The sequence below is a fragment of the Pseudochaenichthys georgianus genome, chromosome 9, assembly GCF_902827115.2.
Source record: "Pseudochaenichthys georgianus chromosome 9, fPseGeo1.2, whole genome shotgun sequence".
In the NCBI taxonomy this organism is placed as follows: domain Eukaryota; kingdom Metazoa; phylum Chordata; class Actinopteri; order Perciformes; family Channichthyidae; genus Pseudochaenichthys; species Pseudochaenichthys georgianus.
In genome coordinates this window covers 3,301,668-3,316,552 of record NC_047511.1, presented here as the reverse complement: position 1 = coordinate 3,316,552, position 14,885 = coordinate 3,301,668, and the positions used below count along the sequence as shown (strand labels likewise).

The following is a 14,885-nucleotide window of genomic DNA, read 5'->3' as shown; positions in this document are numbered from 1 at the left end:
AATGACAATAAATGAAAATGTAAAACGAAAAAAGCGATCATGAAAATGTTTCCAAAAAATGAAGAAAATGATTGTTGACCACTTTGTTGTTCAGATATATCACATGTTTGTAACTAAATTAAACATGAATTCAAACAAAACACGGTATAAACTGAGGAGTGACTCTCGTGAGGTTCATGTGTTTTCTTCACTCCGCTGGGAAACTGCTCTCATGTCAAGAAGCATCAGATCAGTGCATGCACTGCATCGTCCAATCAGTGAGCGATACACAGTAAGGGGGCGGGGCGAGTGTCTGAGGATTTCATCGAAGGATGGTCTGGTGGTTCCTCGATTATCGCTCCTCCATTATCGCTCCTCGCTCCTCCGGCAGAAATAAGGCCATTGGGACGCTACTCAAGATGGCGCAGACAAATCAACTTCCGGTGAGACCGAGACCGAGGAGCGAGGAAATGAAAAATAAGAGAAGTGAAACGCAGCCCAAGTATGCTGGAGATTGGAACAGTACTTCGGCGGCACTAGATGACGTAGCATCCTTGAAATATTGGCTTGGAAGCCAGTATCCCCGAGATTGAGAAACGGCCTGAGAAACACCCTCTGTGTGTCTCTCATCACCTCAAGCATTATATCTGCATACAAGCCTTTACGGTTCAATGCTTACGCTTTAGCATGGAGATTGGGATTGGGCCGTAGTCTATTTTAAGAAGAGATTTTTGAAGTAACCCCTAGGATATTTGTTATGTTACTGTAAAGCTAGGCCCTGTTTGTATTGGTAGTAATCTCTGACACTAAACTTAGGGCCAGAATTGATCTTCATTTTATTTTCATTCCGTTACACACATCATTCACACACATTGGGTCAGAATCTTTTATTTAAACAACCAGTCTTTGTTGCGTTTGTTTTATTTTTTCAAACAAATCTTATGTGCAGACTCAAACCTTTAACGTGTTGTTACTATGTAAGAGTTAGAAAACACTGATAAATATATAATACAATTTTAAAAGCAGCCACACACTGAAGTTTATATTAAATGTTAGTTATACTGTATGCGAGCTCACTAAAGAAATAGAGCTTTAACATGTCCTTGATTAATTAAAGCTCTTTTGTAAATCATTGAATCATGTGGTCATTGTTCAGCTTCTCTCGTGTCTCAAGTGTTCTGCTGCAGGTTCCGTTCACCAGAAAACAGGATGTCATCCACGTTTGACTGTTAGTCGAAACAAGACATTTCATGATGATTATAGGACTCGGGTCAAATATATTTTAAATAATATTTTACATTTTATTGACATAATTGATGATTGGCAGAAGAAAAAAAGGGGATATATAGTAATTGTTGCAGCCCTGAAAGTTTCTCGCTTGAGGCCAGGAAAAGGCTCTGTGACCTTTTGACCTGTGCTGGACTATGGTGATCTGATCGATATGAATGCACCTGCCCGACCTGATCAAGTTAGATGCCGCCTATCACAGCGCACTGAGATGTGTTACTAACTGTAAAGCACTTACTCATCACTGTACCCTGTACGCCAGGGCAGAGGCTCAGTCACTGGTACATGTTTATTTAAAAAGCCATGCTGGGTAAACTACCGCCTTACATCTGCTCTCTGGCCACAGAGAGTCGCAGGCAGCTATTGCCTGAGATCACATGATGTGTTTTTATTCCATGTGCCAAGTGCGAGGACTGTTTTAGGTACTAACGCTTTTATGTGCGCTGCTCCTCTAGCTTGGAACACTATGCATTTCTTTTTTAAACTGAGCATTTTGGTTCCCCTGCATCATTTGAAAGCTCGGATAGATGAAATGCTATTTGATACTCTTGGTACCTGTCATTGTGAATAGGTTTGTAATTTGTACCCCTGTAATAATGTTGTATGATGTCCGTTTTGTCTTCTGTTGTTTTCATGTGTCACCAACGTGCTGCAGGTCTCCCTTGAAAAAGAGATGGGTTTCACCTGGTTAAATAAAGGCTACAAACAAATTCATAGTAACTTAATTAAATATTGTAATTACACATCAAGGGTTGAAATAATACATTTGGTCTGAACTACTTTTCGTGGTGGATTTATACACTAGATACACATTAGTGCAATAGTGAGCAAAACTGTTGACTTAATAGGAGTTGTTTTTTCCAACAATGGGGATCTTTGGCACAAAGCAGTAAGAGCATCAGGCTTTACTCTCAATACTAATACATTCACTTTTGGTTTGAGTCTGAACACCAAACATGTAGAACCGTTTCACCTTTCGAGTGACCAATGAGCAGTCAGCAGTTTACTGACGGTAACTTGATGCTCTTGTGAGCTTTAACCTCAGCTGCTCTAGTGTCTCTAAATAACTCCAGACCGAACAGTTGGTCCATAAGGGAGGCTGTGGCTCAGTGGGTAGTGTGCTGGATTTCGAATCAGGGGGTAGCAAGTTCGAGTCCCACTGCAGTCAGCATGTTGTTGTGTCCCCGATACACTTCGCCCCAAATTGCTCCTGTGGGGATTGTCCACCGTATTGAATGTATGCAAGTCGCTTTGGATAAAAGCGTCTGACAAGTAACATGTCATGTAATAAGACTTTTCTCATTCCTAAGGAATTCTTTTCTGGCAGAAACACTAATGCCTCAATTAGACAAGTGAAAAACAAGTGCCAAACCTTTTGATAATCGATGTATGGCTTTTCTCGGTGTGGGGTTTGGACTCACAAAAAGACATTAAAAGAGTTATTGGACTTAAAGAAACTGTAATGAATATTTTTTCAGTATTTCAGGTATATAACAAACACACCAAACAATGAATCAATTTATCAAGAAAAATAATCTTCAGATCAAACGATAATTAAAATAACCTTTAGTGGCAGCCCTAGATCATATATATTTATTTTATTGTTTGGCATGACAACTTTGAAATGGCACAGTATTAGCCCTATACTTTTACTCTTGTTCACAACAATTTCTGTGCAAAAAAACACACGACAGCAAATTAAAGTATACTAAAGCGGATATTAACGTGATGTTCTCCTCACACAGTGCATCCAGGTTCACGTGCTAGCCAGTCAGACATGTGGTAACCTGTTGGTGTATCAATCCCTGGTTTGAATGAAAGGAATGAACCCTCCGGCGTTGAGTGGCTGTGATGCGGGCCACGCAGCGTTCACACAACCAGACAAACTCAAAGGTCCTGAATGTTTTTAAATGTTCAGTCTGCAGTCAGGAGTCGGACTGTGTTCCGATCCGTCTCTCACATTCAGCTGACGTTGATGTTAAAGACGGCGGGGACAGGACATCTGGACTCTTTCAGGACTTTATCACAGGTGTTCCAGTGGTGAGCTGTGAGATCGGTTCCACCTTTACACACCTCAACACTGTAACCTTTCATCTGTGATACTCATGCCTTTATGAATTAATACCAGACATTATTGTAAGATTGCATTCCAACCGCAGACACGTTTCCTTTTGATTGTCTGCATTTTGGTGTCACTAATAGTGTTGCTGTGGACGAGTGGTGAAAGCGATGCATGTGTCCCTTTGCATGTTTGAATCCTGCCGACAACACCAATTTCTGGGCGGCAGTATCTCAGTGTGTAGGGACTTGGTTTAGGAGCTGAAGGAATGCCGGTTCAAGTCCTGATTAGATCAAACAGTACAGTGTTTGTGCATCTGTATTCAGACCTCATCTATATGCTATGCTATGCTATGCTATGCATGTGTGTGTATACAATAACAGAGTGGAAAAGTGAATTCCCCCTGGGGATTAATAAATGGTCATCTTAATGCAGCGTCTATTCTTTGAAATGGAAATGCTTTACTACTGACAAAGTCACATTATGAGGAAGCGTGCATTCAATGTACTTGCCTTTACTTAACACCAACAATGACTCATAAACCAGCATGGACTGTATCTTACCATGAGTCCTTACTATGGTTTATTGTTGAAGTGAGTATAGAAAGTCAAAGTGTGTTCTAAGACTATTGAGTAAACCTATCATTGTATACTAGTACAGCGCCTCCATGAGACACTTGTTATAAGACACAACTATGTGTTATGGCTGTTGGCATCTAATAGCATAATGTGTGTTTATGTTGTTGAGCTAATTCACAATGAATGCCTCTATAACACACCTAGATGTTGTGTGTGCTGCTGGAAGACCAGATGCATCGGTCAGTTTCGCTTTGAATCTATTCAAGTAAACACATCCTCTATAGTGTAGATAAAGAGCATCACAGATATCAGATTCAACAGTGTGGAGGTCTTCACGGGGAGATTTGCTTTGTGATTCAACTGAACTTGGTGAGCGAGCGTAGATTACCTGCAGAAGGTCACAGACATCCAGGCAAGTACCACAGACCCAGATCCACATCAGAGGAAGTCAAACCCGGACGAGCTCTGCCCCAGAAGATGTTGCATATTGGGATTTTTACAATTCTTGAGAGACCGAGTACCAGGCAAGGTGGTGGAGACCAAGTGCATCCACACAGAGCAGCAGGGGGCGTAACATTCCTATGACAGTGTTTGAGCAGGAAGTGCAATCAGACTCAATGCAGTGCAAGAATCAGTGCTTCCATTCAAAGACAGAAAACAGAAAGAAAGGAGAGTAAGCTCAGCCTCCAGTGAGCTCTGCATCTTTAAACCAGCCAATCAGAGTGAAGCATGTCTCAGTAAGTGGAATCAATTGTTCAATTAAAAGAAACAATTAAAGAAATAAAAAACATAAAAATATGAGCGGTTTCCTCCCCCACTGAGGACACTTTATAGTGGTTACGTTTCACACAGCATTTGTGCACTTGTTGAAATGGCAGAAAGTAAATATATAATTATGGAGATAATGTTAATAAGCTAGCTACGTGCTAGACAGCTGCAAAATTGTCGCTTTAAAAAGAGAACATGCTCCTGTCTGAAATCAAGGACCAATTGTTTAAATATTCCTTTGGATGGTAAATCTGGCAATATGTTCGATAATAAGGACTAAATCCAGGGAAGCTACTGGTAGCATTCGCTCCAGAGTGAGAGAGCTTGCAAGTACTGGTAGCTACTTAACATTAGTTATCAAACGGGCTTGCTAAATATACCGTAAATCTTTTATATTGCTAGCAAGTAACATGAAATTGGGGAAACATTGTTGCTACTTAGCACTTGCTCCTAACCTCTAAGCCTGCTAGCGTAGGCCCCGTGCTGCTGGCAGAGGAGCCATTGACTGCTAGTAATTACAATACAATATATTTTTCTCTTGGAGATAGAATTTCTGAGGGTTAAAGTTGGCAACACTGGAACCCTAACGGCCCGTCCACACTACAGCTTCGACAGCTTCAAAAGCGGTTTCCAACGCGTCTGCCCATTCACTTTGAATGGGGTGACGTCACTTTTCGCAGAACTGCATTGTGGGAAGCAGAGCGGAGGTTTCCTGGCTTTCAGGCTGCAAAAGTTGAGCAATGTTCAACTTTTGAAGCTTCTGAAGCTTTCGGTGGAAGCGTCAGCCAATCAAATCATACGCCAGGACAAGCTCTAGCCAATCAAACCGCTGCTTGTGTGTCAGGGGCGGGAGATTCATGTGATTGGTTGTTGGTTGAGCTTCAGACACGCCGAGCTCCTGTAGTGTGGACGGGCCGTAAGTATTCATCACATAAACCTTTCATGGTGACCTAACCTAACACATTTTGTTTTATCGCTTTTCTCCGCTTGAGGAAAGTTTTACATATATATAAAAAAACCATCCGTTCGAGGTGTCCTGTCCACAGTGTTACAGACAGCTGGCTGAATTATTGAGTGGCCATTAGGACAAATTGGAAGCAAGTCTGAGCGGCACTGTATCCAGATCTTGTTTTATAGAAGGAACTATTATTGTAGGCCAATCCAAGTTTGCTGCTTACTTTTGACAAAATGGTAATTGGGTTTTTTCAAATTCACTATGGTTATGATGTTTTGCAGAAATTAAGTTCTATAGCATATTTGATCTTAAAACATTTGTTGTTATGGTAATGCATTTAAAAGAAGTAAAAAAGGCTATAAAGTAAGCACACAATGGTTGCATGACTTCAGAACACCACCACTAACTTAAAAGCAGCACAGTGCTTGGTGTGAAGGGAGGGGTATGTTCTGACTTGTGTTAACCAAAGACCTTATCTCAGCCAGCTAACCAAAGGCCTTATCTCAGCCAGCTAACCAAAGGCCTTATCTCAGCCAGCTAACCAAAGGCCTTATCTCAGCCAGCTAACCAAAGGCCTTATCTCAGCCAGCTAACCAAAGGCCTTATCTCAGCCAGCTAACCAAAGGCCTTATCTCAGCCAGCTAACCAAAGGCCTTATCTCAGCCAGCTAACCAAAGGCCTTATCTCAGCCAGCTAACCAAAGGCCTTATCTCAGCCAGCTAACCAAAGGCCTCATCTCAGCCAGCTAACCAAAGGCCTTATCTCAGCCAGCTAACCAAAGGCCTTATCTCAGCCAGCTAACCAAAGGCCTTATTTCAGCCAGCTAACCAAAAACCTTATCTCAGCCAGCTAACCAAAGGCCTTATCTCAGCCAGCTAACCAAAGGCCTTATCTCAGCCAGCTAACCAAAGGCCTTATTTCAGCCAGCTAACCAAAGACCTTATCTCAGCCAGCTAACCAAAGGCCTTATCTCAGCCAGCTAACCAAAGGCCTTATCTCAGCCAGCTAACCAAAGGCCTTATTTCAGCCAGCTAACCAAAGACCTTATCTCAGCCAGCTAACCAACGGCCTTATCTCAGCCAGCTAACCAAAGGCCTTATCTCAGCCAGCTAACCAAAGGCCTTATCTCAGCCAGCTAACCAAAGGCCTTATCTCAGCCAGCTAACCAAAGGCCTTATCTCAGCCAGCTAACCAAAGGCCTTATCTCAGCCAGCTAACCAAAGGCCTTATCTCAGCCAGCTAACCAAAGACCTTATCTCAGCCAGCTAACCAAAGGCCTTATCTCAGCCAGCTAACCAAAGGCCTTATCTCAGCCAGCTAACCAAAGGCCTTATCTCAGCCAGCTAACCAAAGGCCTTATCTCAGCCAGCTAACCAAAGGCCTTATCTCAGCCAGCTAACCAAAGGCCTTATCTCAGCCAGCTAACCAAAGACCTTATCTCAGCCAGCTAACCAAAGGCCTTATCTCAGCCAGCTAACCAAAGGCCTTATCTCAGCCAGCTAACCAAAGGCCTTATCTCAGCCAGCTAACCAAAGGCCTTATCTCAGCCAGCTAACCAAAGGCCTTATCTCAGCCAGCTAACCAAAGGCCTTATCTCAGCCAGCTAACCAAAGGCCTTATCTCAGCCAGCTAACCAAAGGCCTTATTTCAGCCAGCTAACCAAAAACCTTATCTCAGCCAGCTAACCAACGGCCTTATCTCAGCCAGCTAACCAAAGGCCTTATCTCAGCCAGCTAACCAAAGGCCTTATCTCAGCCAGCTAACCAAAGGCCTTATCTCAGCCAGCTAACCAAAGGCCTTATCTCAGCCAGCTAACCAAAGGCCTTATCTCAGCCAGCTAACCAAAGACCTTATCTCAGCCAGCTAACCAAAGGCCTTATCTCAGCCAGCTAACCAAAGGCCTTATCTCAGCCAGCTAACCAAAGGCCTTATCTCAGCCAGCTAACCAAAGACCTTATCTCAGCCAGCTAACCAACGGCCTTATCTCAGCCAGCTAACCAAAGGCCTTATCTCAGCCAGCTAACCAAAGGCCTTATCTCAGCCAGCTAACCAAAGGCCTTATCTCAGCCAGCTAACCAAAGGCCTTATCTCAGCCAGCTAACCAAAGGCCTTATCTCAGCCAGCTAACCAAAGGCCTTATCTCAGCCAGCTAACCAAAGGCCTTATCTCAGCCAGCTAACCAAAGGCCTTATCTCAGCCAGCTAACCAAAGGCCTTATCTCAGCCAGCTAACCAAAAACCTTTTCAAAAAACCTCGAGACGAGAAAAGCGGAAGTGCAAAAACTCATTTCTGCAGCACTCTACAGCAGGAATACACAATATGGATGGGGATTAATACAGTTTATATTGGGTAATAATAAGAATTTATAGTATTTGATTTGTTGATATCACAGGTAGCTGTTCTTGAGATATGATTGGCTGGTTTGGTGACAGACAATGTGTCACCTGATTGGCTGAGTTTTGTCTCCAGACTTCAAGAACAAAGAAAGGGAGAGAAAGAAAGAAGGAAGGACAGTCCGTTGAGAACAGTGGCTGCATCAGTTCCATTCCGGTATGTTCCAGTTTCAGGTACAGTTTGTTGTCTGGAGCCGGCTGTCCTCAAACTTGGCTCCAAATGATTTCCCTGGCTGCTCAGTAACCAGCTTTGAGTACAAGAGGGGGTTCATCTCGGTGTGGTTGGCAGGGCCCCTTGATTGGTTACACAGGTGGAGCTGGGGCGGGTCTTTGAGGCACCAGAGGCTGAGATGCAGCAGAAGGTTTGGGTTTTCTGGGAGAGCAAATTGAAAAAATTAAAAGAGAACAATAATAACTGCGACAAGAACCACAATGTTTCAACAACATGACATACCAAAGATTGGTGCTTAAAGGTGGGGTAGTGATGATGTCTTTTTGTGGGCCAACCCTGACATTTGGTTTGCAAGAGGAGCCTCGACAACAAAGTGATGGGACATTTCCATTGCATTTCGATTTTTCGATTGCAGATAATAAAATATTTTGCCAACAAACGTTTATGATACTTGCATGTTTGGTTCAGCAGGATATTCTCCACATATTAACACAACATTTAGGACTTTGGAAGCATAAATGCAATTGCCAGGAGTAAAAGTTAACGTTAGACTATAAGGGAACTACAACACGGTCACATGACTTCAGGTCACCACCGCTAAGATAAAGGCGAATAATGTTCGGCGGGCTGACGTTTAGAGGTCGAATTTAGGCTCTCCGCTGTTTCCTGAGACACACATAGAAGCTTCAGACATGAGCGGGGTGTTAACTGACGTATTTTTTTAAATTAATGGGTTCGCGATTATGGATTATATTGAGCCTGCACACTTATGTTGGAAGTTTCTGATTGAAATCGGTTAAAAAGCACCTTTCAACCAGTAGTTTCTTTAAAACAAGCTTATTTTGTGTGCTTACAGAGGAGGAGGAGGAGGCCTCGCAGCGTAGGAGGGAGCCGTCTTGCTGCTCTCCACCACCTGATGATCACACAAACACACAAAAGAACATTTCTTATTAGTTTGAATGTCTTCCTCGTTATAATTTTAATCAAGCGATATATTATTATAGAGGAAGCAGTACTTATAGTTATTCAAATGAGCTCTGACTTTATCAGCTGAAACATTAAAGTGATAAACAAATGAAGTCCAAAACCTTTAATATTCAGTTCGTTTTTAAATTAAACAGAAAAGCAGATTGAGCTGGTGTCAGTCAAATAATAAAGTAAAACTTGGTTAAACAATATTTATAATCAATCAAAAGAAATGTTGAACAAACCAGAAAAGTGGCTCAGACTTGAACTTTTTGTACTTTGAGTATACTCATTCCTTTAGTTCACTAAGACTTTGAATGCTGGATTTTTACTTAACTACTACAGATCATTTATACACGGTGGTATTGCTGCTATTATACGAATAGAACATTTGAGTTATTGTTTCACCACCACCATTCAATATTTTAAGAAGCACGAAGACAACCACGCAGAATGTGAAAAGCTTTTTTACAACCAAGAATGTTCCCAAAAAGCATCAGCAAGCGGTATTTAGTAGCAGTAGTATCGCAGTAGCAGTAGTATCACAGTAGCAGTAGTATCACAGTAGCAGTAGTATCGCAGTAGCAGTAGTATCACAGTAGCAGTAGTATCGCAGTAGCAGTAGTATCGCAGTAGCAGTAGTATCGCAGTAGCAGTAGTATCTCAGTAGCAGTAGTATCACAGTAGCAGTAGTATCACAGTAGCAGTAGTATCACAGTAGCAGTAGTATCTCAGTAGCAGTAGTATCACAGTAGCAGTAGTATCACAGTAGCAGTAGTGTAGCAGTAGTATCGCAGTAGTATCGCAGTAGCAGTAGTATCACAGTAGCAGTAGTATCACAGTAGCAGTAGTATCGCAGTAGCAGTAGTATCACAGTAGCAGTAGTATCGCAGTAGCAGTAGTATCACAGTAGCAGTAGTATCACAGTAGCAGTAGTATCGCAGTAGCAGTAGTATCACAGTAGCAGTAGTATCGCAGTAGCAGTAGTATCACAGTAGCAGTAGTATCACAGTAGCAGTAGTATCGCAGTAGCAGTAGTATCGCAGTAGCAGTAGTATCGCAGTAGCAGTAGTATCGCAGTAGCAGTAGTATCGCAGTAGCAGTAGTATCACAGTATTTTACCTTCTGCGGTGGCAGTAGCTGAGCGTGGTGCTTCACATGGAGAGAGAGCAGAGGATGTTAGGACTCATTCATTGGAGTTAGTTGTTATAATGCACACACACACACACACACACACACACACACACACACACACACACACACACACACACACACACACACACACACACACACACACACACACACACACACACACACACACACACACACACACACACACACACACACACACACACACACACACACACACACACACACACAGTCATTATGCACAACAAGTACTTTTCCTTTTGGTAATTTTAGTATATTACTGAGGTCAATTCTTTGTTCTTTTACGTAAGTAAGATTTACGGAGTGATACCACAGGTCCTTCCTTTCTGCACCGGTACGATTTTAAAACCACCGCGGCCCCTGGTAGACACCCCCCCCCCACACACACACACACACACACACACACACACACACACACACACACACACACACACACACACACACACACACACACACACACACACACACACACACACACACACACACACACACACACACACACACACACACACACACACACACACACACACACACACACACACACACACACACACACACACACACACACAATGTGCAATGATGTAAAAACAAACAGCCTACGACACCACTGCTGTGCCATATGTAAATTGCAAACTTATGAGGTCACTTGTAAATGTAATGTACTTCTTTTTGGTAAGTGTAAACATTAAGGGCATGCCCTTTCAAATAGTGTTTTATTTTTGTGTCTCTATCTTCACTTTTGCTGTTACAGTATACATTTCCCCTCTGAGACGATTAAAGATATTCTGAAAGGAGGACTCTTAATGCTACAGAGTATATTTACGATATAGTATTGTTAGTTTGACTTCAGTCAAAGATCTGAGTTCTGATCCAAACAGACAACAAAGACATTCAAGCGGGCCGAGGGCTCACTGGTGCATGACTTGGTTTAGGGAGGCAGTGTACTGGAGAAAGATGAGAGCGAACAGCGGGTAGTAATCTATGAATTGACTACTTACTTACAGTTTTACAGGATATGTTCTTATGCCAGCATTTACTTCATGAACTGATTTAACTAACATCAAATAATGAAAAAATAAAAATAACATAGAACAAATCTTTTGTATTTACGCTGTGGTAACTATGGACACCTAAGGTCCTGTTTTCACTCGTATACATGGATCATTTTGAAAACATATCCACACAATCTTGGATTTACAAAATGTCTATAGGCGTGCGCTAATTGAGGAAATAATATAATTGTTTCCCAATAGGTAATGAAAGATTTGACAAATGTAGGCCTCGAGTTGTGTCTCACAAAAAGTCTCCTAATTACTGATAGATATATAACTAAGATACTGTTAATAACCATCAAGAAAGCAATAACCAGAACTTGGTGTAAGGCTGAGCCCCCCACAAAAGACCAGTGGGTGGATATTATAAGAGAGGTATATATCATGGAACAAATTACCTACCAACTTAGAATGAGTCAATATCTTTGAGAGTAAATGGAAGAAATGGATCGTTTATGACACTGTGGAAAAAGGCTAGGGCATATGCATATGCTTTTCAGGACACTGCTCAATATATCTGAATGCCAATTGTAACCATGACTGTTGAATTTCAGTTTGATGTTTATTTGATTTATGATCTTGTACTTGTGTTTACTCCAGCCATAAGTACAATGTGATTTGTCTGTGCTGTCTCTCCATTATGTACAAACTTAACTCAATAAAAACTAAAGTTTGAAAAAACAAACAAATGTATATAATATATATATATACCGGTATATAATAATAATACATTACATTTATAAAGTGCTTTTCCTGGTGCTCAAAGCGCTTAAATATATTTGTGTGTATAATATGCAAAAGCTACATAAGTCAGAAAAAGGGGATCACAACACAGACTACTGTATTGTGAATTGTTGAAGTCAAGCAGTAAAAAATATTTTAAGTATCTTACAAATACAGGACTTCTTTATAAAGGAGGTGAAAACTGATTTCAATTCATTAAAATACGAATGGATGCATATCATGAACAGGGTATATGCAGGAATCCTGAAGTCAAATGTAATACCTTTAAAGACCTTTTTTAAGACCCTTTCCATATATTTTAAGACCTCATCGCCACTTCAAGTTCTAACCGGTTACATTGGCGACACACTTTACCTCACATTTACTATATTGATTGTAAGATAGCACAACTCAACAGAGTGCAGACAGACTACTGAAGCCTCCTCTCCACATGACCTTCAACCTCTCTGTGAAGGTCAGGTTTGATGCAGTGTGCTGCTTTGCTGCTTCTGTACTCTGTGCTCTTTCATTCCAGTAGAACCATCAGAAACCAGTAGAAACCAGTATTTGACCAATAAACAAAACAATTGACAAAACTTTGAACTATGAAATATATTAAACTTTGGTGAGCTTCAGCGGGGTAATGCCATATAGGAGCTCCCTCACAAATACCCAGGGGTTAAATTGGGCTGGGGCTGTCCGGGGCTAAGCCCGGCACATAGGACGATGCTCTGACGTCATCACCCTCACATTTGTCATATGTTTACAAAAAACGATAAATATGTTAAGACTTTTCTCGTTCTTAATATAGACTATATTTAGGGTCGATATGTGTTGACCATAGACTGTATATATATATATATGTGTTGACCTTACTTTAAAATAGCAGATCTCTGTGACCGGATATAGTTTGGCTTAGACAGGGCCGCCCCTCCCTACAGGCCAATCACGCAGGCTGCATGGGGCCCCGCCTTGCGCAGGGGGCCCCGCCCAGAGGGCCTCAGCTGCTGTGCGCAGTTCTCCGCTCAGTTCTCCGCGCACCCCCCGCGAGAGTGAGAGATGACAAGGGGAGCATGTCTGTAACCCGACACCGTTGTAATGTATCGACATCTGACCAATCACGGCTTTGATACGGCCACTAGTGCAGGTAAAGAGATGTCGGTGAAAAGACAGTTTCAGTCCGGCGCAAAAAACAAAACATGAAGAAACTAGAGCGTCACTCGAAGGTGGGTTATTGTATGAGTCAAATGTACAACTTGCGAATGTTGTATAAGTCAAATTGCAAATTGCCATATTAAAACATCAGCTGCAATTCACGACATGAAGAAGGCAGTCTCTGCAGAGCATACAGGCTAATGGAGATGCAGTTATTTCCAGCATTCTTTATTTAACATTCATTCAAGTATGTGATGCCTTTTATCTGCTAATGTACAGGAGGACGAGTGATACACTGTCTGTCTATTGGCTTACATAACAGTTACAGTTTGCAGCCTAAAAAACATGGAGCATTTTTTCCACTTTTATTCATTTTTATGTCAATTTGCACATTTCATGGTGACGCTCAGCCTCTCCCCTTAACTCCTAACAGTCATCATCATGTCAACAACAACACAGAGAAATACTGACAGAAATGTGTGTGTAGTTGTTGATACATTGCTGACAGAGGGAACTATGTTTGAATACAGATTTAAGAAATATCAGTTTTTGAGCATGTCATAAGCATGTTTTGTCTTGACTATATTATAATAAAACAATATAGTATTTATATTATTGAATTGATTATGATTATTATTATTAGTAGAAGTAGTTTATTTGCATTAATTATATTTTAATCTTTTTGAGGCTAGTATTTGACAGGAAATGCAGACGTATTCACCTGTAAACGCATACTGAACGACATACATGCACATTTACCATTTACCTCACTGTATAAAAAAGTAACTGTTGATAATAATAATAATAAACAGGAATTATATGTGCACATTTTTTTTCACTCCTGTCGGTTGGGAGGGGGCCTCCAAAAGCAGCGAAGAAGACCCCGGAGCATGGTTGCCCTTCTGTTTATTCTCCGCGGTGGACGGCGTGTTCTCCTGCTGTATATCTCTCAGGTAGTCCCCCCCCACAGAGCGGAGCAAGGCAACGAAATTTAAAATAAGAAGCAGCATTTTATGGCACGCTATGCATGGGCCACCTTGAGGGGGTTTCCCGACATGTTGTTTCAGTAAATTAAAGGGTGTTTCATGTTGTCGTTGCTGTGGACCTTCTTAATACCTTGGAAAATGCCGTTTAATACTTTTTAATAGCCTTAATTTTCGCTAAATTGATTTATCAACTTTTAATACTTTTTAAGACCCCGCGGACACCCTGATGAAGGAAGATTGCAGGTGTGTCCCCCTGCAAAGCCTTAGGGCACCACATAGAGACAATTTCTGATATTAAAAAAACCGACTAGAGGTCTTTTTTTCTGCAGCAGTTTCACACACTCAGCTTCTACAGTACATGCTGTTCAAGGTCAACTCACCCCGTCCCTGACGATGTTGTTGGTGTTGCCCCTGGCAACAGATGGAGGGGGAGGCGGTCTGCTAGGATTGGTTGAAGCTGCAGCGCCATCAGCCCTGAAGTCAGGAAGTGAGATAAACTCAGTCACAAGGCTTTCACACATAGTGACATCACAGGATGTCAAGCGTTGATTTGTTAAATGTGAGGGCCACAGAGGAGTTAGTGTGTGTCATTGAACGCAGCACAGAGGACAGCTTTAGAGCAGTTGTTGGAGTGTCATTGAA

At 41.7% G+C, this 14,885-nt stretch overlaps 1 protein-coding gene across 2 annotated transcripts in view; it reads right to left on the bottom strand.

Annotated features, from left to right (window-relative positions):
• Positions 1-7,888: 7,888 nt before the first annotated feature.
• Positions 7,889-14,885, bottom strand: part of adam9a (ADAM metallopeptidase domain 9a) — a 45,684-nt gene continuing 38,687 nt past the window's right edge. Inside the window, exons 17-20 of one of the 2 annotated variants that reach the window (XM_034091049.1) lie at positions 14,624-14,717; positions 10,280-10,309; positions 9,046-9,104; positions 7,889-8,392 (exon numbers count right to left, since the gene is read on the bottom strand). In XM_034091049.1, coding sequence (XP_033946940.1) covers positions 8,323-8,392; positions 9,046-9,104; positions 10,280-10,309; positions 14,624-14,717 — 253 coding nt within the window. In that variant the 3' untranslated portion in view covers positions 7,889-8,322. The remainder of the gene's footprint in view (positions 8,393-9,045; positions 9,105-10,279; positions 10,310-14,623; positions 14,718-14,885) is intronic. The other variant, XM_034091050.1, reaches the window with a different exon arrangement.